Genomic DNA, 24,229 nt, shown 5'->3' with positions numbered 1-24,229 from the left:
GGGGGGGTAAGAAATGTCCCGAGGGGAGGGAGGAATTCCCCCATCACGTTGTGTTTCACACCTCAGTTTGCCGGAACAAGACGACAGCCTGGGAGGTCTTCATTCCCTCGTCAAGACTGGGAAGCTTTTCCATATTTGCCTATGCAGATCCCCGTTTGCTTAATGTCACACTCCAAGCAAAAGACTTTGTGGGAGGTTGGAGGGTGTCACTGGTGGGTCCCTAGTCCCTTTGCAGATCCTTGTTTGCTAAGACACCAGAGTCGCAATCCAAACCAAAAGACTTTGTGGGAGGTTGGGAAGGTGGGGGGGGGGGGTGTCACTGGTGGGTCCTTCTTTTCTTTCCCTTTGGTGTCTCTGTCCCTGAGTGTGCCTCACTTTTGCCCTGCACTAAATGACCTTTATTGTGTGGACTTGCTTCTCTTTACTCAAAGAGCAGCCACTGCAACAGGGACTGCCATTCCCATGTGGGCCTGTTCAGCCACAGCAAGCGCTGCTTTCGAACCTGAAATCTCCTACGGCGCAGATCCATAGTCTCTTAGACTGAAAGATGCCATACCACACTCAAACAAGCAAACAAACAAACAACCTATCATTAAATCATAACCCATATGTGGCACTGAGGAGATAAAAAAAATAAGAAGCAAAAGCAAAGCTATGGACGGTTCTCCAGCGAAGAAAAGTAATGCAGAATTTAGTTTTTAACTGAGTGGGGAGAGAATTTATAGCGAGTATCTGTCTTTCTGCTGGGATACAGTACTCAGTGTAGAAACACTGTGATGATTAACTTCTACATCTATGAAATATTCCCAGCTGTAGGCCTACATAATAATGCATTCATGTCTGATCTAAAACTTTGAAAGGCTATCTCCACACAAGTGTAGTAATTACTTAACCCTATCCGTACGTCGTGTTTCACTATCGCATCCATACGACCCGGGAACTCTGTGCCACCACTTTAAAAAGAGGAAATTTAATCGTTAATCGGATCCGAACGTTTTGCATAGTAGTAGTCTGTCAAAATTTTTTTGGAGAAATAAGCTAACAGAAAGTTTCAAAGAGATCTTCGTACTAGAAGTATTCTAAAATGTGAAGAATACAACCCTGGGGGTACAAAATGACCCCAGGACGTACGATGGGTTAATAACCTTGAGCAGCATGCATGCAATATTACACTACATAAATAGGTTAAGGAACAAAAATTTTTCTGGCATGTACCGGCAAGGCATGAAATTTTTGTCCACGAAATTTTTGTCTTGGAACATGTGGGAAAAGTGTGTGCTGTTCAGCCATGACCTCATGCCCATAGTTTGTATATATATATATAAAAAAATATATACAGTCCAATCTGCTCCAATGGCCACCAGTATAAAAACAATCACCTGCACAAACAAACACTTCCCATTTCCCCCCCCCATTCTCCTTTGCATTTTTTTTACAATAATATAATGAGACTATAAGTGGAGTCAGTGGCCTAATGGTTAGGCCACCGGATCGGTAATATCGTTGCCTTAGAGAGTGTGGCCTTCGGTACAGCAACAGTGCACGATTACTTGGCCTACTTCCGTAGCATGACAGTACACAACTCTACAAACCTCTGGTCTTCTGGCTGTCTTCTTCGTGATGAAGTCGGAGAAAGCTTTGGAGGCGTGCATGGACGCCAGTTCTTGGTTCTGCGGTAAAAAAATTATTACGTAAAAGATAAGTTTTATTTTGTTTTTGTTTTGTTTTTCAGACACAGGTTTTCCGGAAGGTTAAGATGTACTGGAACACAAATAGTGACGTTAATGTTACATTTATGTAAAAGTGTAGTTTTGTTTTTTTGGATACTTTGATTCAGACACAGGGTTTTGGGCAAGTTCAGATGAACACAACTAGAGATGTTAAAGTTACCTTTACAAAGGTGAAATACTATTCACTTACTGACAGTGAAATCATGCTCAATATCTTTTTTTGACTGATTCAGCCAGCAGATAATTCTGACTCCAGACGCAAATAATTTGTGAAAACTTCGTGACCTCACACGAGATCCCACATAAAGTTAATAAAGAAGTATCTTTATTTCATAAAACTCTGTGTGTGGCATATTGAAATGTTCAGAATAAAAAATACTGTTCAATGACACCAGAATAAAAAGCGTTGAAATGTAAGTGGTAAGGCAAACAGGAAGAGAGAAAAGTGACGTGAGGAAAGGGAGCAATAGATAAGAGCCACTCTGAGCAGCTCTGCGTCAAAGCACAGGAGACCGCCAGTTCCTGTGAGCGGCACTGCAGGCTGAATCAGTTAATGTTCAATAAATAAATATTTGTAGCTACCCTACTAGTGCTTGATGTATGCTAGACAAATACAGTCAAACCTTAATTCCCTGATGGCCACAACCTGTTTAAGGCAACCACCCATGCAAACAACCACTTCCCACCTTTGCTTTTTTTCTATATATTGTAATACCACTGTCCGAGAGATCTAGATCTACCTTTCCAAGACAACCACGTTTCTTCTCGACCATGAGTGTTCGACTGTGTAGATAATACAGAAAACAACAGATATTCTCACGGTGGGCTTTTTTGGGAAATCTAATTAGCTTAATTAAAAGGAAAGATTGTTAGCCACTAGAACTTGAAGAAACAAAATAAAAAGATGTGATATTGGATGTGACAAGTAGAAAAGATATGACGTTGGAGGTAACAGAATGGAATATGTAACAAAATGAAAGGATGGGAAGTTGGAAGTAACAAAATGAAAAGATGTGAAGTTGGAGGTAACATAATGAAAAGATGTGAAGTTGGAGATAACATAATGAAAAGATGTGAAGTTGGAGGTAACATAATGAAAAGATGTGAAGATGGAGGTAACAAAATGAAAAGATGAGAAGTTGGAGGTAACAAAATGAAAAAATGTGAAGAGGTGGATAAGCACAGTAGGTACTCACCAGGGCGTTGCTCTTTTTCTTCGCTTCCGACATTTCCTGATCCTTGAGATGCTTGGGGTCCATCAACGGTTCGTCCTGGTCCATCTTCTTCCACGTACGAGGGCTGAGGTACCAGGCGCCGTACTTAAACTTGACCCAGCTGGGCTCGTAATCTCCGGTGATCCTCTGTGGAAGGGAGGAGAGGAGAAATGAAGACGTGGCATGTGTGTGCATGTGTGAGTGTTTGTGTATGTGTGAGTGTGTGTGTGTGTATGTGTATGTTTGTGTGTGTGTGTGTGTGTATGTGTGTGTGTGCGAGTGTGTGTGTGTGTGGGTGATCCTCTGTGGCAAGGAGGAGAGGAGAAATGAAGACAAGGCATGTGTGTGCATGTTTGTGTGTGTGTGTGTGTGTGTGTGTGTGTGTGTGTGTGTGTGTGTGTGTGTGTGTGTGTGTGTGTGTGCATGTTTGTGCATGTGCATGTTTGTAGTTTGTATGTGTGCGTCGTATGCATGTGTGTGTGTGTGTGTGTGTGTACATGTGTCTGTGTGTGTGTGTGTGTGAGTGTGCATGTGTGTGTGTGTGTGTGTGTGTGCGTGCGTGTGTGTGTGTGTGTGTATCTGAGTGTGTGTGTACTTGGTGAAAGACCAAGGCAATGTGCCAGAATCTGAACAATAAAGATGTATCTTATCTTATCTTATGTGTATTTCCGTCCAAGAGAGTATACCGATCTTGAATACAAGTCGAGACATTTGCAATAGAATAAGGTGAGAGTAAAATTAGCAAGAAAATAACTGCAAGAGTTGAGTGACTTCCAGAGCTTGATGGTCCATGAAAACTGTCAAATTATATTTTTTGTGCCCTTTATCAATGTTTACCAGTAAAAATCCACATAGAAATTCTTTTTAAAATAGGCAAAAAGGTGTTGAGCCAATAAAACATTTAATGAAAACTGGCCACAGGGTGGGAAAAACGCTGGTTTCTTGAATTTTTATTAATTTGATGATTTCCTCACAATGACACACATATGTGAGGTGTGCTGACAAAATAATTTACTTCTCCCTGTCTAAGAATGGAGATATCGGCCGAAAATCGACACTGCGGTCAGATTTATAGATTTCTAATTAATACCATTTTGTTCAAGTCTACCATGTCTTTTATTTTTCCATACTTACAAATTCTACAAACTTCACCCTTAAAGTTGATGTATCAATTTCCATAAGGCTAAAATCGGAGAAGTAACTCATTTTGTCAGCACACCTCACATATATAGGCCTACATATTTCTGACCTTTTTCGGCTCCTCTGCTAGACTCGATGGCTGGGGGGGAGGGGGTGGGGGTGGCACAGCAGCCGAGAGTCGCAGCTCCTGGGGCACGTTGGTCAGCTCTACCACGTGGATGGGCACCGACAGTGCTGGCTTTGTCTCGTAGCTGGAGGGAAACACGGGCGAGGACAAGCAGCTTTATTAACTCATTCACTTTGTCGTGGAAAGAAAAGAAATCAAATGAGGTAGTACTTGATGAAGCCCACGCGGGACGCTCACTGTTAAAAACAATCAGGAAATGACAAATGCAGTTTTTGGAAAACCTGAATATACATAAGGGTCTTGAACATCTAGCCCTCACTGGCAAAATAGAAGTCAAGTGAGGCAGGCCCAGAGCAACCTAATTAGGGAACCTAAACAAATGGGTAACAGGAAAGATCAGGGAAACATAGCTTTCTTAAGAGCATCCGAGCTAAGGAATGAATGAAGAACCATGATCGCCGATGTCTGTCACATATCTGGCACTGGATGAACTCTTTCACTTACAGTACTGTCGGTGATTTTAGACGCCAGGCGATAGTATGCGCTCACTACCGCCGGCAATCTTAGTTGCTGACACAACCAGGCACACTAAACATAATCAAACAAGGAACGGACGCACTGCACTGAAATAATACCAAAGGAAGTCAGTCTATATGATAGCTGAATGGTTGATGAACCTCTATGAATTTTTAAAGCATGGTTCTTGGGCTGCCAAGGTTTTTTTTGTTATTTAGAAAAAAAAATTCTACAATGGCTTCAGCATTCTAAACTGGTGCGGTACTTGAGGGTTGTCATTATATGAGCCTTCGGTACTGTAAGTGTTAAAGAAATCCACCTCCGACATGATGAAAATGTTTTGATAGGGGTGAAACAAAATGGGTTACAATTAGAATTTAAGAACTACTCACCCACTGGCGAACAGACTCGTTATCGTAGACTCTTCAATGTTGTTACTCTCTCCACCAAGGTCGGCTACCCAATCACAAAATTCCTGAGGACAAAAACAAAATATTTCAGAACAGAAAAAAAAACCCCCCAAACAAACCCAAAGAACTTGAAGGTTATAAGTCTTGTTCACTTACCTTCTATTACAAAAGAAGAACTTTAGTCACAGGACATTGTTCACCTAACCTTTGTAACATCTACTGCCATTGTAAACGATTAAGACAAATTTCTCCCTGCGAGAGGAATAAAGATTGTCTTTGTCATAGTTCATTTACAAGAAAAAGAGTAGAATACAAATAGGAGTTTCTGCCTTTATCGCAGTCAATATAAAGGGAAGTAGCTTTTGGAATGATAATTTTCACTCAAACTGTAAGAGTTGTTGAACTTTGATTTTACCAAGAACAAGGCAGATAGCATGAAAGATTGCACATAACAAGATTGTTCACTCAGCCACAAAAGTGACCGTGGAAGGCTGCGCATTGCTTCAGATGGCGTTATAGTCTTTGTTTTGAAGCTCTCTTTCGTTTCTCCAGAAGAAGAATAGGAATAGCACAGTTTGTTAGTTTCCATTTTATTGTTTTTCACACAAGTAGGGTAAGTCTGTTAGCAAAATCTGCTCTTTCTCGAAGAGGGCGCCACCCAATTTTGAAGACACTTTTTTAATTAGCTCAAAGAGAGGAGTGAACTATCTTGTTATGTACGATCTTTGATAGAACGACTGAGGTCAGACAGGTGACCCTGATGAGAACACCCGGAGAAGTACTCGGGAACTCAGGTTATCTGCCGTGGTTTCACAGTTCTACATTCCCTCCCCACAGTTCTACATTCCCTCCCCACAGTTCCACATTCCCTCCCCACAGTTCTACATTCCCTCCCCATGGTTCTACATTCCCTCCCCACAGTTCTACATGCCCTCCCCACAGTTCTACATTCACTCCCCACAGTTCTACATTCCCTCCCCACAGTTCTACATTCACTCCCCACAGTTCTACATTCCCTCCCCACAGTTCTACGTTCCCTCCCCACAGTTCTACATTCCCTCCCTACAGTTCTACATTCCCTCCCCACAGTTCTACATTCACTCCCCACAGTTCTACATTCACTCCCCACAGTTCTACATTCACTCCCCACAGTTCTACATTCCCTCCCCACAGTTCTTCTAGTACCAGTAGTGACAGGCAGCACATAAAAGCTCGAGTCTTTCAATAACCACCGTGCGGAGTGTGTACTCTTTGAGGATGAGCAATCTCGTATTCCAACAACTTTGGAAGATGCATTTTCAGGGCATTAAAAAAAAAAGAAGCACAACTTCGTTATTCATACAGTTCCCATTACAATTTTAGTTATCTGAAATTTCAGAAAGGCAACATACAGCATTGGGTACATTATGAAACCATGGCCCCCAAAGTTTGGTAACTTCAGTAGCCTCAGAAGTCTTGAAAACTGAAAATTTACGTATCTTATGCTTTTAATCAACGATTTTCAGTAAAATGTAGTGTAAAACGGGAAGAAAAGGCATTGAGCCAAAAAAAAAAAAAATTTGATAAAAATTGTAAAGCTGGCAGAAAAGTGCCTGTTTCTTGGATTTCTTTATTTTGACGAGTGTCTGATTTTACCATGATGCCTTGTTTATATGTGTCCACTATGTCCTTAAAGAATTCAAACTTATCCCAGAGAAGGTGAAGTATCTTGACAATGCCGTATACACGGAAGCAACAGGTCAACCCTTTTTCTTTGGTTGTTGTTGTTGTTATTGATTGAGCAACAGCTGGGCTCTCGCCCTTCTGTCCAATGCCATGTAGTGATAAGTGCAGGTTTGCTGCAGTTGCTGTAATGTTCCGTAGAGTGTGTTGTCTTTAGGCCTCGGATGGAGAAGTGTAGCTCTGATGTGATTTAGGGCCGTGCAGTGGAACAGGTGATGATCCACAGTCTCATAGGCATAGTCACACAAAAGGACACATTGGGGGAAGTTCTCTTTTTGTTCTAAAACGAAGGATTAGATCGATCTGTGGCTCCTTAACACACAAAAACCAAGAGTCAGCCTGCATCATCAGTTGTTGTTTTTTTTGGTTTTGTTTTGTTTTGCCTTGAGAAAAACTTTCCTAAAAGTTTACAGCCAGTTTGTATTACAAGAACAGAATATGCCTCATCAACTTTACCTGAGTAACCTTTTTAATATGTTCTTCCTCTGATGGTGACGTGGGCCACGGTTTTTGATCCTTCTCTTTGGCTTTCTTTCCATCTTTCTTATCCTTGACGTCTTTACGAGGAAGCCACCGGTAGGGGTTTCGGATTGGTGCGCCTTCTGTTGCTTCTTTGATCCTGAAAATTTTTATTTGAAATACAGTAGGTAAAGGTAATAAAAGTTATAGACACACAAACATACACGCCTTACCATTTTTCCATCTTCGGGAGAGGGACAAATAGAGTCACCAATGAGGAAGTATTAAGAAGAACGAGACATGAGAGCCCACTCAGAGATGAGATGGGAAGAAGGCGTTGGCGATGGACAGGACACACTCTCAGGAAGTCAAGCAGCTGCATAACAACGAAAGTGTTGGATTGGAACCCATAGGTTAAAAGATCGAAAGGAAGACCACATGGAACCTGGAGAAGAGTCATGGAAATGGATGTACAGAAAAGTGGAAAGACATGGAGTGACATCAAGCGACTAGCCCAGGATAGGAAAAGGTGTAAAGTGTTTATGTTCGTGGCCCATATATATCTTCATCCAGGGTGAGAAAGGCAATTATTGATAGATTGATTGATTGAAAAGTATTAACATCCCCCCCTCCCTCCCCCCCCCCAACTTAAATGAAGTTTATCACGCCATCAAAACAATGTATTTATTACTGGTATTGCGATTTTCAATAAATCGTTAAGATGTTAAAATAAATTTTAAGTTAAATCTGTGAATGAAACAAAAGATGCACAGTGGGACAAAGAATCATGCAAGGAGTAACACATGAGTAAAGATGTAGAGGAAGACCGGGCTTTGAAGAAAGATAAAAAGGTCACTCTAAATGCAAAGTGTACAACAACAAGAGGAGCAAAGTCAGCATATTGGGCAGTAATGTCAGCGAGGGTACACGTACAAAATGTTATTAAATGAAAAAAAACACTCGTCAACAACTCAGTGAAACATGGACTAATCTAATTAAATTAAGAACATCAGTACCAGTGTTGGTCTTAAAGAGATGATCTTGAAAAATATACAGTCAAAATTTGCCAAGACAGCTTCCCATTGTCAAAGACAAAAGTGGTTGTCTTACACAGGTGGATCTCATGCACAGTGTCATTATAATGTAGGTAAAAAAATACCCACAAGGGGGAAGTTGGAAGAAGAGGTTATTTGTACAGGTGAATATTTCGAACAGGTGTCTGTTTCACAGAAGGTCCACTGTATGACCCAGAAAACAAAACAGTTGGCTACAAAACTCAATGTTATCTGTTAAAACAAAAAGAAAATAACTCTTGTTACCAGTATTTAAGTGTTAAAATTTTTTTTTATGATCCACAAAATTGAAAATTATAGCGGTTGAGTGGAGGGCATCACTGGTAGATCCTACTTCTTTACTTTTCCTCTGTTGCTTCTGTCTGCCTGTCTCACTTTTTCCCAAGCACAAAATGACCATTATTGTGTTGATGTGCTTCTCTTTGTTCAGACAAACAAACAAACACACAAATACATTTCAAAGAGCAAATAAACAGACAAACAAAAAAATGATAACTGTTTAAAGTGTGTCATGTTCAATAATGTGCCACAAACTCACAAGCTGTCTGTTTCACTTTGTTTTTTTCTCTGTTGTTTCTGTCTGTCTTACTTTTTCCCAGCACTAATAAATGACTGTGTGTAGCCTACTTCATGAGACTTTACTAAAAAACAACCCCCAAAACAAAGTGATAACAGTTCAAGGTGGGCCATGCTCTACACTGTGCCACACACACAATTACAATTCTACTTCAGCTCTTTGTTTTTCCTCTGTTGTCTCTCTTTGTCTGTCTCACTTTTTCTCATCACTGAAAGAGCCTACTTCTCTTTATTCAAACAAACAAACTGATAACAGTTCAAAGTGTGTCATGCTAAACACTGTGCCACACACAAACTCACAGTCTGTCCTCTGCTCTCTGTTTCTCCTCGGAGTCTGTCTGTCTGTCTTACTTCTTCCCAGCACTAAATGACTATGTAGCCTACTTTACATTTCTCAAACAAACAAACCAACAAATAAACTGATAATAGTTCAAAGCATGTCATGCTCAACACTGTGCCACACACAAACTCACAGCCTGTCCTCTGCTCTCTATTTCTCCTCAGAGTCTGTCTGTCTATCTTACTTTTTCCCAGCGCTAAATGACTGTGTAGCCTACTTCACATTTCTCAAACAAACAAATAAAAAAACAAACAAGAAAGCAAACTGATAATAGTTCAAAGCGTGTCATGCTCAACACTGAGCCACACAAACTCACAGCCTGTCCTCTGCTCTTTGTTTCTCCTCAGAGTCTGTGCCAGATCTCCTGCTCAGAGATGACTGAGACGCAGTTTCCGAGGTCTCTTTTTCTTCCACTTCCTCCAGCAGATCCATGTCTGTGTCTTGCATGTCCTGGATGTTGAACTGTGGGTCTAACAGGTCGACGATGTCTTCAAACAGCTGAAAATAATATAAGATGACAATATCAGAATAACAAAATAAGATTACAGCATAAGATCAGAATTTTGTTCCAATTTTAGTAAAACTTTTATGGCACTTGCAACACAAACAGGTAAAAGAAAAAATAAATACCGAAGATTAAAACAGGTGCTGATACTAGAGAATAAGTGCAAAGGAAAGGAGGAAAGATGAGAACCACAAATGTTTGATAAGAAAGAAGGAGAAAAACACATCAGAGCCCCCCCCCCCCCCCCCCCACACACACACACACAGATCAGCATGATTTCAGTTTCCTCACCTCACTGTTATGAATTTTTCCAGAGTTATAAAGGAGCACTTTGCAATCAGTGGATAAAGAAATAAGTGGATAACTTCAAAGAACCAACAAGTACTTTGCACTGTAAGCCCCATCACCACTCGGGGAACTTTGAAGGAAACATTTTGATGAAATTGCCTGCCTGCCAAGAAGTTGAATCTTTTGTCCAGAGATTCCCAAGATCATTACCTGTGATCACTTTCATTTCTATTAAAAATACTGCTACACAATGTATAACTGCTGACCTGTTGTCAGTAAATGACACCGTCATGTAGGAACCACATAGATTGTGGGAAAAGATCAAGAGACTGTAGTAGGGCTTACAGCTGAATTTTCCACCGACTCTCTCATTTAGGGAAAAACAATTGTATCGTATCAAAATTCCTATTACTGAATATCATTTGTCTAATATTTTGCATCCCCAAAAATACAGTCTTTAAAGGAATTTTGAGGAGTAATTACCAATTTGTTGAAAATAATTATGATAAATGTAAGGTATTGATTCTTAGACGAGTATAAACATTTGAGGGTGACTCATTTTTAGTGTACTATTCTCATGATGGGGTCTTCTCTACCTGGGTACTGGGCCCGAGAATTTTGCTCATTTAAGTAAGAGGTTAAAAAATACAATCACCATGTGAAGGAACATTTTTAGAAGAATGGGAATGGAAACATAACTCAAAGGTAAAAATGCCATCTCAGCTCACAACAGAAAGTGCTGTCACCTCACTTTTCAGACAAATGAAAATGCAACAAACAAACAAAAGAAAATTTTTTAATGAAAAAGCAAAATTGGGATGATAAAGCAAAATATATAAACTTTTAAAATCCAACACATTAAAAGTCAGATGCAAAACTGGGAAATAAAATCAACATCATAATCCCAACTTTGTAACAAAAAAAAAAAGAAGAAGAAGGTGTCCAAAATTATAGTAATAACAAAAGCTGATAAACCAGTTCTGAATACAACAAGCTCAACAGCAATCAACGGTACAAAGACTAAACAGTATACTCGTATTTGCATTTCTCCAGTGATCTTCGAATCCCCAAGACATTTCAGTCGATCATACACCATCAGCTTTCTCTGGAAACATATCGTACCGGTGGTCAAGTGATTGATACAGTGCCAGTGTTTCTCTTGTGGTTTTCAACTTGTATCTTTTTTAATTTTAAAAAAAGCTTAGCCTTTACGTTATCAATAGGACATGTATAACTATAGCTTGTCACTTAAAGTACAACGCACACCAAACACACCAGCCCTAGAGGGGAAAATGTTCTTTCAAATGGACTGCGTAAGTCCCTTTCATGAAAAAAATTTTGGAATACAGAATTTTGTCTTTTAAATTTTATGTAATTCTTTGTTTCCAACGCATTTTTCCGCAGGTTTGGGAATTTTTAATACATTTTTGTTTTTCGGTTCAACACATTTTATGCCCATTAAAAACACGTTTCAGTCTGGAAAGCTAAGGAATTAACTAAACTTTGGAGGCCATTTTCTCGCTAATTATACCTCTTAAACCATGCAGCCCCACCTCCTTCAATCGCAAATATCTTGAAAAATGGGTATTGTTTTCATCGAAAGCAAGGCAAACTGACAGGCTTTAAGTCGATTCCACCACGTCTGGACACAAATGTTTTGATTACCAAGCAATGTTATGTGAACAAATTGCTCACTTGAGCTTAGTTCTCTTCAGCGACAGGTCAAGAACAGCTAAGCATAAAGGAAAAAATTCATAAAAAATGATGATCAAAAATGAAGAAATTATAACTGCTCAATTCTTTTGTTAAACCAGAGCCTTCATTCATTTTATAGCCAACTTATTTACGTCACCACCATTCACACAATTTTTAAGGCAACTTGAGGTGACGATGTTATGTTGTTGTTTTTTGTTGCCTTGCTAGCCATGAGTCTGTTCAGATACAACTATACGACTGTTTTAAGAGAGGTGTGTTCGATCAATCAATGCGTCACATGGATGGGAAAAAACATGCAGAAGATTTGAGTTCAATTCCCAAGTGGTGAGAAATGTTTGAGCATCTCCATCTTTCTGCTAGGGTTTGGTATTCCTCTCAGCCTGAGTTGGCCCTGACAGGCAGGGTCAGAAGCCCACTTCCTGTATGATCTTAATTACATTGACGTTTAGTTTTAGTTTTAATAAGAGTTTTAAGGCACTTGCAACACAATAATTTTTGTTTTTGTTTGTTTTTTAAAGTGTTTTACATCGCTCGCAACTGCATAAGGTCATATGAGCGCGCAAGACACATTTAACTTTTTCAGTTGGTAGGAAATTTTGAATTTTGCCCGGGTGGCGGCCGAAGCCTACTTTTATTGATTTTAGACCACCAAGGGATCTTTAACGTGCGCAACTTGCACACGGGCCCTCCGAGATTTTTCGTTCTTGTCCGAGAAGGCTAGGTGTAGATCTTTCCTACCAGAAGATCAGGGGTGTGGCTGAAAGACAGCAGTAAGAAGAAGCCAAGGAGTAGCAGTAGAAAGGCTGTAGAAAGAATCAGGAGCCCAGAGGAGGGGGGCAAAGGAGATGAGGGAGTGGGGGCAGAAAGAGGAGACGAAAGCAGACGACAGAACATTGCTAGAGAGCAGGAAAGGAGGTGAAAGGAGACAAATTTAGAGAAGAAAATTTTTCGGTCACTACCCAGATTCGAACCCCCGACCTTTGAATGAGAGGCCAACACCTTAACCTCTAGGCCACGAGAGCCCCTGCAACACAATAAGATCATATAAGTGCCAAAGATTAGAGATGTAACAAGAGAGTAACAAACACAAAAAAGAAGGAGGAGAGATCAAGACAATAGATGTTTGACAGGAAAGAAAGAGCAAACCACACCAGAGCACCCGCCAACCACCCACAATTACATTGATGAGAGTATGTTGTTATTGCTGTTGTTATCGATCCAGTGATGAGAGTATAAAAACATCTGCATGAAAAAAAACCTACGAGTCTCAAATAAATAAATAACATACCTCTGGAGCAACACTCTCTTCTAGATGAGGGTACAAAGCTAACGGGTGCTTCAGGAGACCCTGCTCCACTTCGTTGATGTAGTCCCTTCTTTGCTGCTGTTGCGGCGTGCATCGTGAGTAATACGTCTGGAAACGACTCAGCCTTTTTCGAGCGGCTGGCTGTTTGACCTGGTCCCCTTTGAGAAACTCACCATGAATGGTTGGACCAGGGCCTTTGTCTGACTGAAATTGGCAAAAAGAAAATAAGCTTAATGAAATTAACAGCCTAGAGAGAAATATCATCATGAACACAAATGCACTTGAAAGCTCATCAACTGTAAAAAAAACAACAACAACTAGAATTATATTTATCTTGGAGGTTTTTTCTATGCGGTCTGTGAAGGAGTTGTGGAAGGAAAAGTAATATTACGCATTGCCTTAAGCAATGGTGGTTGTTCCTTTTGAAAATAATCTGCTTGATGCTGCATTGTTCAAGGTGAGTGGTTCATATCTTCAGGCCCTTTTTTCTCAAATTTTTCAAATCCATGAAACTAGGATATTATGTAGGATCTAGCTCAGTTGCTTTTTTTGTGAAAAGGAAAGAAGTTTCCAAGTTTTTGTGGGCATATCTATCTTATTCTGTCAAAGGTCAAAGGAGGAAGCCAGCAAATAGACAGCCGGAGGCGTTTATTTTTCACACACTGAAGACAGATGCTCAGACTGGAACAGCCTCAATTCTATCCTCTATCCCTTTATTTCGACACAACAAGGGTGCTTATTGTTCACAACTTTCCAGCAGAGTCCTTAAAACCTCACTTTAACAGGTAACAGACAGATTGTGCTCAAGGCGGGTTGAGGCTGCCATCATATGTGGGGCATCGATGTGAAATCAGGCGCTTGTCAACATAACGAAATAAAAAAAATCGGCATTTTTTGGGCCAACAGTCAATTTTTGTCTAATTTTCCTTTTCTCTGGCGTAAAAACACATATTAAATATTATTTCTGTGTGGATTTTACTGAAAAACATTGATTAAAGACACAAAAAATGTAATTTTTATTTTTCAGAAAGGAGACCTCAGCTGTGTAAGCCTAAATAATAAATAAACAGCATTTGTTGGCCTACAGTGTATATCCCTGCTCAACAGCTGAAGCTCTATATGCAGTCTACAAGTAACATTAATACCCCAACAGACTCTAGAGCACTCATGAAAAGTCTCAACTTGCGAGAAAGTTTACAGTGCAAGCAGCTGATTAAGTGCTCATAATATACTATAAAACTGACAAGAAGATATTTCCCTGTCTATATTCCAGGTACCCAATCTCACCTAGATGAAGTTAAGAAAATTTGTGTAAAGTGCCTTTGACAAGGACATAAAGTTAGGCCCCTGATATGGTTCAGACCCCACCTTTTGGTAGCGAGCCCAACAGCAATTAAACCACTAGACCCCACACACCACTAGACCCCAAAGGCCACGCAGTGGCTGTCGGCGGACCAAAATTAGACTGGGACTTCGGTTGCTTCCACTTCCTTCTTTACCACCAAATAGCAAGCAATAAGACCTAAACAGTACTGATTTCTCTATATTCACGGTGAGCCACGGCATTTTGGGAACTATACAAACGAGAAGAGGGATTTTTGTCTTCCATCTATTTGTTCTAAGTTAGATTCTTCTGGATGAAAAAGTTGCCTTAAATGTCACGGGTCTGCAAAACCCGATGTTTGGGTAAAAAAATCGATTTTTAACTTTCTCCATTTTTGGGTACCTGAATATCTAAAGAATCGATAACGCTGATGTTTCATTCTAAAAAAGTCAAAAATTCTCATTTATAGGCTTTTTCCAGAGGGCACCCTTGTCAAAAGTTGGAGTGTTTTCTTTAGATTAGCCCATAATTTGACCGTGACAACTACCGCGTATGACTCTATCATGTTTCGTATCGTTGTTCTCCCAAGCTCTCCTTCTTTCAAATCCCTAAACGATCAAGACGATCAAGATCCATGTATTTTTGGCAGTTGAACAACCATGTGCACAACGGAGGACTCCTCTTCTTGCAAATTTTGGGTCGTCTTTGACAAAATGAATCCCCGTTGTTAAAAATAATAATATGACGTCAATACTCCGTTGCAGAATGCCGTGCCATATTATGTAACCCCCAACAGTATTTCACGATCCCCGCTGTTTCTTCTTTCAATTCGACAGCCGTTTGACTCTTTTTATCCATCACTCCTTTCACTGACAGAACCATGCGATTCGCTTTTGTATTTATTTGACGAGATTTCGTTCTGTTTCTGACCCCTCTTTATTTTTGTGTAGGCCACAAAGCAAGTAATGTGAGTTTCTCTCTTTGAAGGTGCAGGCTAATGTGTGGACGATCTTAGAAGTAGTTTCACTCTCATAATCACATTTCATTTCACGTTTATTCCCCGTGATTTTCCTTACAGTTGCCATGTTGTGTGTCATTATTTTGTAAGGAGTGATGGATAAAAAGAGTGAGACAGAAAAGGAGAGAGAGAGAGAACGAGAGAGAAAAGTAGATAGTGAAAAAGAGAGAGAGAAAGGAAGAGAGAGAGAGAGAGAGAGAGAGAGAGATAGAGAGAGAGAGAGAGAGAGAGAGAGAGAGAGAGAGAGAGAGAGAGAGAGAGAGACAGAGACAGAGAGAGAGACAGAGGGGGGGAGAGGGGGGGGGGGTTCTAGTGAGTTGCAATAATGTTGGTTATGTGTGTGCATTTTGTATTTCTTGTCACACAGCGAGTACAGTGAAAGCACACTGCATGTTTTGTCCAATGCTGGACCAATAAAGTATGGATTATCTCATATCTCACAACCTCATACTAATAGTGCATGGGGCTCTTTGCGTTATTGTCTAAAATCTAAAATTAGTTCAGTGGTCTTTGATGAACTTCTAGTGTGCTATGAGATACTTGTAGTTGTAGCGTTGAAAAGTGTAGTCCTGGTGAAGCTTGCCGTATTACATTATGGTCCTTGTTTGTGCATTGCGTTCATTCATAAACACAGTCAGCTAACCATTAGCAGGCTTATATTCGTATGAAAATGCAAGAGGAGCTAACAAGAACACTTTTCAAAAGAAATGCAAAGCTTAGAGATTGGATCAGCATTAACAACAGCAAGGATACATTATTTTAAGAACAGCCAAGCCAATGCACTGTACCCGAAAACGAACACTTTTATAATGGACCACCGACATCGGACTCTCGGAAAAAAAGAAATCCTTGGATTTTTACTAATCCATTTCATCAAATTTTAATTACCTCATACGCATCAAACAGACATTCAAAGCAAGCACCTCCAACCTTGCGTGACAGTTTGTCCTACGAGTAGGTCAGAGCTATGAGTTTGTGCATTTTTTAACAATCTACAAACGACTCTAGTCTGAACATCCCACGATTGGTTCACTGGGGAGGGAGGGGAGGGGCAATGCTTGTACGTACTATAGATCATTCTTCGCAATAGCATGAACAGTATGACCTATCGGAAACACAGTGTCACTTTCGGGTCCCCAATAAGAGGCCTTTTTTTTTTCTCATACACCAATCCAAGCACGTGTTCCAGGCACGTCCAATGCCTGGTTCTGTTCCATGGTCGTACAAATAAGAGAAAATGTGCGGAAGGACAGCAGGGGCTGTTTGAAAATAAAATAAACATGCGTTTTCACGTACTCTAACTGGCTTACCCTACAACTAGCTCTGATTCAGTTGTTTTTTTCTTCCAAATTTTGATCTCACCTATAGAGTACTCACTGTGCCAGTAAGCTAGTAGACTTAGCCAAATGTAGCTCTATAGCAACAGGATCGTGTTGACGATAGAGAGAAAAAGAGGGGAAAGGAGGAGGGGGTTCTTAATATATATCCATCCGTCTCTCTTTCTGCTTTCCACCTTCTCCTCATCCCCTACACCCCCTCCTCTCTCTCACTCTCTCTCTCTCTCTCACTCTCTCTCTCTCTCTCTCTCTCTCTCTCACTCTCTCTCTCTTTCTCTCTCTCTCTCTTTCTCTCTCTCTCACTCACCCCTCTCTCTCTATTACGCTCTTTTCATGTTCATATAATATATATGTAGCGTTGAAGAAAAGTTAAATTTGACTGTATGTGTTTAACGACCTCGTTGACACAATTTAGATCATTTAGGGGGCGGGTTTCCGTCTGTGCATGCCAGGGCCAACCTGGGCTGATAGGTATACTCGATTAAATTCTCTCCACTTGGGACTCGGGTCTCCTGCATGAGACAGAGGACCGCCTGTTACACGACAGAAACCAGTATGCTCTCTCTCTCTCTCTCTCTCTCTCTCTCTCTCTCTCTCTCTCTCTCTCTCTCTCTCGGTGTGTGTGTATATATGTGTGTGTGCACGTGCATTTGTGTGTATATGTGTATCTGTTGTCCCAACTCTGGAGCAAATCAAGAAAGTAAGTGAGTTGAAACACGCAGATTACATCTCACATAAGGTACAACAATCTCATGGTCGAATGCCAACAACAGGAAGGGATGTAATTTTCCCTGTATCAAAACTATCTTTGGACCGTATGTAGACTTTAAAAGGGCCCGGCAAGTGTGTCTGTGTCTCACAAAAGGAAGCGTGAACGACCTAGCAGTACATTAGAAAGGAGGAGAACATTGACGCTGTTCAGCGCTCTGAGGAGGTCACGCCAAAGACATCAGTACGTCGTCGCCGTCGGAGTGTTCAGCTCCACCTTTCATAAATTTTTGTTTACAGAAATTTTTGAGATACAATCTCCATTTGAAGGCGTGTCATATTTTGATATGCAAAGGTATTTCATGTGAACACACCAGGGAACGGATCAAAATGTGTCGATTGTTTTTGAGGAGCCGTGATAATATTAATAGGCCTATTCATTCATGCAAAGAGTGGTTTGGCGATAAAGTCCACTTCTATCTGAACGGAGAAGTGAACCCAAGAAATCACATTTACTGGAGTTCAAAAACCCCCAAAAAACAGACAACGTCGTTTACCGAAACCTGCGCACTCAGAATGCTACAGCGTGGGTTGAATCGAGTCAGTAGATTAATTGGTCCGGGCGGGTTCATGGTAGAAGACGATGGTGCTGTAACAGTGGCAGCAGATCGTTCTCTGAAGATTTTGAATCTGTTTCGAAGATCACTGAAGAAATTTTGTGGGACATCAGGAGCGGAAACATCAGTTGTTTAAGCAAGAGGGAGCAGCTCTGCACCCAGCAGCTGTGGTCATTGAGTGGAACCAGAATCACTTAAATTAAAGTTGCGGGATACGTTGTGCCAGAACTTGGACTTCCAATTATGGAACTGCCTTAGAGACTTAAAGATTAGATGTGTGGTCAGGCTTTTTCCATTCTTTGTGAACTGAGGCAAAAAGCAAAACACCTTGCTCGACAAAATCTGCGTGAGCACTGCCAGAAGGTAATAAATCACGTCCCAACGCCGAGTAAAGGAGATTTGCTCTCGTGACTGCCGCCACACAGAGCACATTCTTTGACAGCCCAGAACTTCTGTAAGAATAGTGGGATTCTCTTCTATGACTTTGTAAAACTTAATCCACAAGTAAAGTCCTCATTTTGCTAAATTAATTTACTGTGCTGTCTACGGCTTTTAAAATGTGAGCACTTGTTTGAATTCCGTCATAATTGGGATACGTTTTACTCTTTCTCTGTCTCTTTCTCTTTCTCTCTCTCTCTCTCTCTCTCTCTCTCTCTCTCTCTCTCTCTCTCTCTCACACACACACACACACACACACACATACACACACACATACATGCACACACACACACACACACACACACACACACACACACACACACATACATACATACATACACACCCACCAACACACATATCCAATAAATGTACATACACACGCACGCACGCACTGTGTGTTGGCGTTATTTCGGAACGTCACGAAAGGATTCCTCTGATTTGTACGTAACTGCTTAAGGTCAGGGACAAAAGATTCATGAAGGTAGTCATGAGCACCTGTTTTTGAATGCCAACTTCAGAAGAAAATGAACGTTCCATCAGAAAAATGCGCCAACGTTTTAAAAAATATCCAATTTATCGGGTTTCAAGGCAATAGATTTTTTAACTTTGACGTTTACCTATCTTCTTTTGCGTTTTTCTCATAAAGTACTTTTTCACTATGGTGACCGCGTGGGGGAGATCGTTTTTCTAAAAGTATCAGAGCTACATGCTTGAAATTTGGTACACAGGTGCAGTATAAAAAGTTCTGTGATCATAGGAAGGGATTTTGTGAAATATGGATTACTTTTTTAAATGTTCCCGATTTTTTCACACCATACTCGTTTTTTCGGTGCTGGTCCAGTTATATATCAATATTTTTGTTGTTTTTAATGATACGAAAAAAGTCAAAGCCTACGATCACAGATATTGTTTGTAAATATGTGTGTAAAGTTTGAGGATTTAATTATAATACACATGTATTCTGTGGAAATCGATTTCCTCCGCAACATGGCCAAAAATCCAAGATGGCCGCCATAGAGAACAACTTTTTCATAAAACTCGACTAATTCCGTCATGATTATTCTAATTAGTATATAATTAGGCTATATCACCTTTAAAAATTGAAAGAAAGTCAAACCCCTAGAAAATTCCTTGTATCGTGTACATAACCCCTTGCCCCTTAAAAGTAGAATCGACGTGATTTATAACAGTTAAATCTCAGAGGAACAAACACAAACATGCACACACAGCACTTCAAACATAATCCACCTATGAGCTAGATTAGTCTGTGCTACTCGCAGAAAGTAGAAGGCACCTAACAAAGGTCCAAAGAGAGCATTATAGGAGTCTGTGTCACTGGGGGAAAGTGTGTCATAAACTTTCACCCCATTGTCAGGGCTTGGAGAGTCTCCTACCTTTTTACAAGAAGATTTTCATTACGGAAGGGGCGTGGGAATGGGCTCATCCTTTGCTGAACCCTAAAGACATTTGATTGGCAGTTAGATTACTATAGTTGCAAGCAGTCACAACAATAATTGGATAAACGAGCAAGCCACCAAGTTGATCACTCTGTGTTCATTTAGTGCGATCATAATGGTTTCAACTGCTTATTTCATTATCTAATTAATTAAGAAACATTCATTTACTTTGGGATAGAGTTTGGGGGGGGGGGGGGGGGGGGGGCTCAAGCCTGTGAGCCCTTCACTATTCACCGCCACTGAAAGCCACAAGACCCCCAACACCACGTACTTGACCCCAACACCACTCGACTCCCCCCCCCCCCCACAAACCACCAACACTGACCTTTAACCCTCTAAATATATATATGTCTCACCTTCAAAAAGTCACTGCCTTGTACAGCCGGGGGAAGACCATCACGGAAGTCGTCCAGGCCGTCTTTCATGAACAGCCAGTTCTGAGTGTTGTTACTGTTGATCCGTTCCCCTGGTTTCAGCTTTTTAATATACTTTGTTTGAAGTCTTTCTTTGTACCTACAAAAAGAAAGCACTTCAATTATGGTATACAAAGTGTGCTAAAAATACATGACTTTTAATTAAGAAAGAAAGCAGGCATGGGTAGGTCTATTTTTTAAAGCATTAGTTTCACAGTACGTTTGGGCATGGTAAAAAATATTTTCTTCTTTGGACCAGGCCACTTTCTATTCATAGAATAGGAACATGGGAAGATTTAGCTTGAGGACATATCTTTTGTCATGGTTCAGTATGTCGTGACAAAGCACTTCGCTGAAATTGAATATTTACATTTCATCGGTGATAGGTATAATACTGCTATCATAGTAGCAAATTAAAGCTCGATAGCATTTTTTCTGCGGAAACACCAATAATTAATGCTGAAAGATATATAGAGCAGCGTATAGACTAAATGAAAAACAAAACAATAAAAGCATCAGAAATCAGTAGCATTAAAATTGCTACAAAGATGGCTTAAATACAATATGTGAGGTATCTTGTTGAAAGGCACTCGCTAAAATCATGAAATTGAGGAAACTGGCATTTTTCCGCTGGTTAGGCAATTTTTATTGAATTTTTGTTTTTAGACTACCTTTTTAATGTCTATTTAAAAACACATTTCCAGTATGGAATTTACTGAAAATGTTGATTAGAGGCATATAAAATGCAAATTTGCAGCTTTCAAAGACTCTCAAGATTTGGAAGTCATCAAACTTTGGAAGCCATTTTTTAGATAGTGTTACCTCCGTAACAATTAGGTGACCCCCAATAATATGCATCCCCTTTAACCCAAAATATTTTGATTTCTTTTGAAAATAGGTGGGGAAATTCTTTTAGTAAAATGAAGACAAATGAATGCTCTTTAAGATGATACTAATAACTCTATATGCCAGATAATTTACGAGAGCCTGATTCCACCGTATCGTGACACATTAAATATTCCTTTTGCGCCAAAGAATAGCCTTATATTTATAAGCACGACCCTTGATATACTTTTATGGTACGAAGTTACTATTTCTCTGAATGCTCGGGAAAATAAAGTTGAACTCTATTTCTCCTAACTGTTTCTGCTCTCGAGATTTTTTGGTTATTTGCGAGATTTAGGCGTCATCCTTTCATTCTGCCATCTGCGAGGACTGGGGGGAAGCATTTTTTGCATCGAATTCAATTTCGAGAGCTAGAGATTTTGAAAGGTCTGAATATTCAGAAAACTTCAGTTGTGGTTGGGGCAACGGTCCCGGACTATACCTCATTTGAAAATACTTTCAAAAGGTACTGCAAAAAAACAAGACTGCACGACCTTGGCAGTAACCTATTTGCTTTCAGTCACCCAGCAAAAACTAAAACCCTTCACGTAAAAAAAAAACCCTCGAAGATCAAACCCCCCCCCCCGTTCACACCGTGCACACAATTATTTAAATACACACACGCACAACTCACACACACATGTGGGCCTCTCCATTCGCAAATAACCAACAAATCGCGCGCGCCACACCGTGCACACACACACACACTGATCACACACACACACATTCACACTCACACACACTCACACACATAAACACGCACACACATGGGCCACTCCATTCTTTTATTATTAACAAATCTTGAGAACAGAATCCGTTCGGAGAAATAAAGTTCAAGTTTATTTTCCTGAACGTTTGGAGAAATAGAGCCGGCCTTTAATAATAATTATAATATATAGCATTTGTATACCGCATATCCCCGCTCAACAGCAGGCTCTCTGCGATTTACACTATATTATTACCCCAGCAGACCATAGAACACTCCGAAACATTCTCATGCAGCTTCCTAGGAAGCATACAGTGCAATTCAGCTGATTAAGCGCTCAAACACTTACAAACTGACAAGATCTTTCGCTGTCTATAGCCGGGTACCCATTCCAACCTGGGTGAAGTGAGGAAAATTTGTGTAAAGTGCCTTTCCCAAGGTTTTCTAACCCACGACCTTACGGTTGCGAGTCCGAGAGCCTAGACCACTAGACCACCGACGCCACATGGTATGCTGAGAGTTTCAAGGGACTGTCCCCTTGATTACCCTCCCTGTATTATTACCAGCAGTGTCCACAAGGTCAACACTGTTTTTGCTGTGCTCTTTATCCCAAATTCCCAATTAAAAAAAGGTTTGGTCCTATTTTGTCATTTATATTTATATTATATACACTCACCATTCTTGTTGCTTTACTGGTTTGCCCGAGAGCGTATTGACTAGAGCTAAGTCGTACTTCTTTTCAGCCATCTCAGCTTTTAGTGCAGAAGAAAAACGCTTTTCCTGATTATACTTATCAAGAGTCTGGATCAGGATCAAGCTTTCAACTTGAACAGGAAAATCATCCTTTTCTTGTCGATCTATCGCATCCTATCCCTGATCAGCAAAGGCTGCGGCCATTTGTTTACTGGTATCCACTTCCGGAATTGTTCTTACACCAAATACATAATAAAATCAAAGTAAATATTAAATAATCAAAACACGTTTCTATTGGCAAGGTGAACTTAACATTTTTAAAAACAATAACATCGGAAAGTCAAAAACAAGACTCCTTGTTGCTATAGCTACCGCGTATTGGTGAGTTCCCCTAGCAGAACTCTTTAATGTTTGCCTTGGATTTCCGGTGCCGCATGCGCATCAATTCAACAAGTACATTCCACAACATTGGAACCGTCGAAGATGGCTTCAAATATGAAGGTAATTCGAAAGTATTATTGTTCTCTATGTCGAGTCATTTAGGTATCCGTCACTGCATAGTCGAAATGATCAATCCAAGAATAATAGAAACAGTTTTCTTTGGAAACAAAACCTACAAGTCAATAATTTCACTCAAGAGTTGACAAGAGCCAGAGCGGTCGCCGACACACCCTCGGCTTGCATTGCAATTACTTTACTTTTCTTTTTAGTTCTTTAGACTTTAGAGGGTCTCCTTGAAGTTCATGGGTTAAAACCAATGCAAATAGATCTACCCAGAGTGCAGGCTACCCCATCCATGTTTTAACTTGACAAAAGTAACAGCATGCTGAAGACAAGGTAATGGTGAAAATCAGTGGCGGCTCATGGTTTATAGAACTGACCAGCGGCAGCAGCGGTCATTCATGTCGACTATTTTTCCCTCCCCTACCCTCTTCCTTCACAACACACACACACACACACACACACACGCGCGCACACACACACACACACACACACACACACACACACTCACATGCTCTCTCTCTCTCTCTCTCTCTCTCTCTCTCTCTCTCTCTCTCTCTCTCTCCTTTTTATTTTATACTAGAAATCTAGTATTATACCCCTACTTTCGCCATCCCCACCCCCTCCCCCACTCACATACACACACACACACCACAGTAAACATTGTAATTAATATAATAGCGTCAAGAAACAATATGTGAGGCAGGAGGCAGCGTGGTGGAATCAGGCTCTCGTCAAAACTATCAAAGTGAAGAAACTTGCATTTTTCCACAGGTTAGTGAATTTTTATCAAATTTTTTTTTTTTGCTCAACACCTTTCATGCCCAGTACAGAACTAATTTCTGTGTGGATTTTTCTGGAAAACGTTGATTAAAGGCACAAAAAATGTAAATTTTCAGTTACCACAAGCTAAGACGCTAAGAAAATAACTAATTTTCGGGGGCCATTTTTTCACTAATTTTACCTCTGAAAGTAGGTGACTCCCACCTCCTTCCTTCGCCAATATTTCG

The 24,229-nt window shown here is 40.4% G+C and overlaps 2 protein-coding genes across 3 annotated transcripts in view; one reads left to right on the top strand and one right to left on the bottom strand.

Annotated features, from left to right (window-relative positions):
• Positions 1–1,592: 1,592 nt before the first annotated feature.
• LOC101858008 (protein FAM47E) lies at positions 1,593–23,160 on the bottom strand (the record flags this gene model as incomplete). Of its 2 annotated transcripts, XM_035968325.1 has the most annotated exon segments (10): positions 1,593–1,670; positions 2,927–3,091; positions 4,194–4,335; positions 5,120–5,202; positions 7,316–7,478; positions 9,624–9,805; positions 11,134–11,205; positions 13,105–13,326; positions 20,378–20,534; positions 22,702–23,160. In XM_035968325.1, coding segments are annotated over 10 exon segments (1,335 nt in total), but the record flags the coding sequence as incomplete, so codon positions are not given.
• The window catches only part of LOC101852454 (WD repeat-containing protein 19), a 47,086-nt gene continuing 45,985 nt past the window's right edge, over positions 23,129–24,229 (top strand). The window contains exon 1 of the mRNA XM_005092716.3: positions 23,129–23,219. Within this exon, the coding sequence (XP_005092773.1) occupies positions 23,202–23,219 (18 nt within the window). The 5' untranslated portion in view covers positions 23,129–23,201. The remainder of the gene's footprint in view (positions 23,220–24,229) is intronic.

Source organism: Aplysia californica, unplaced genomic scaffold (genome assembly GCF_000002075.1).
Source record: "Aplysia californica isolate F4 #8 unplaced genomic scaffold, AplCal3.0 scaffold00051, whole genome shotgun sequence".
NCBI lineage: Eukaryota > Metazoa > Mollusca > Gastropoda > Aplysiida > Aplysiidae > Aplysia > Aplysia californica.
Note: the sequence above shows the minus strand (reverse complement) of the source record. Positions and strands in the feature narration are given on the sequence as shown.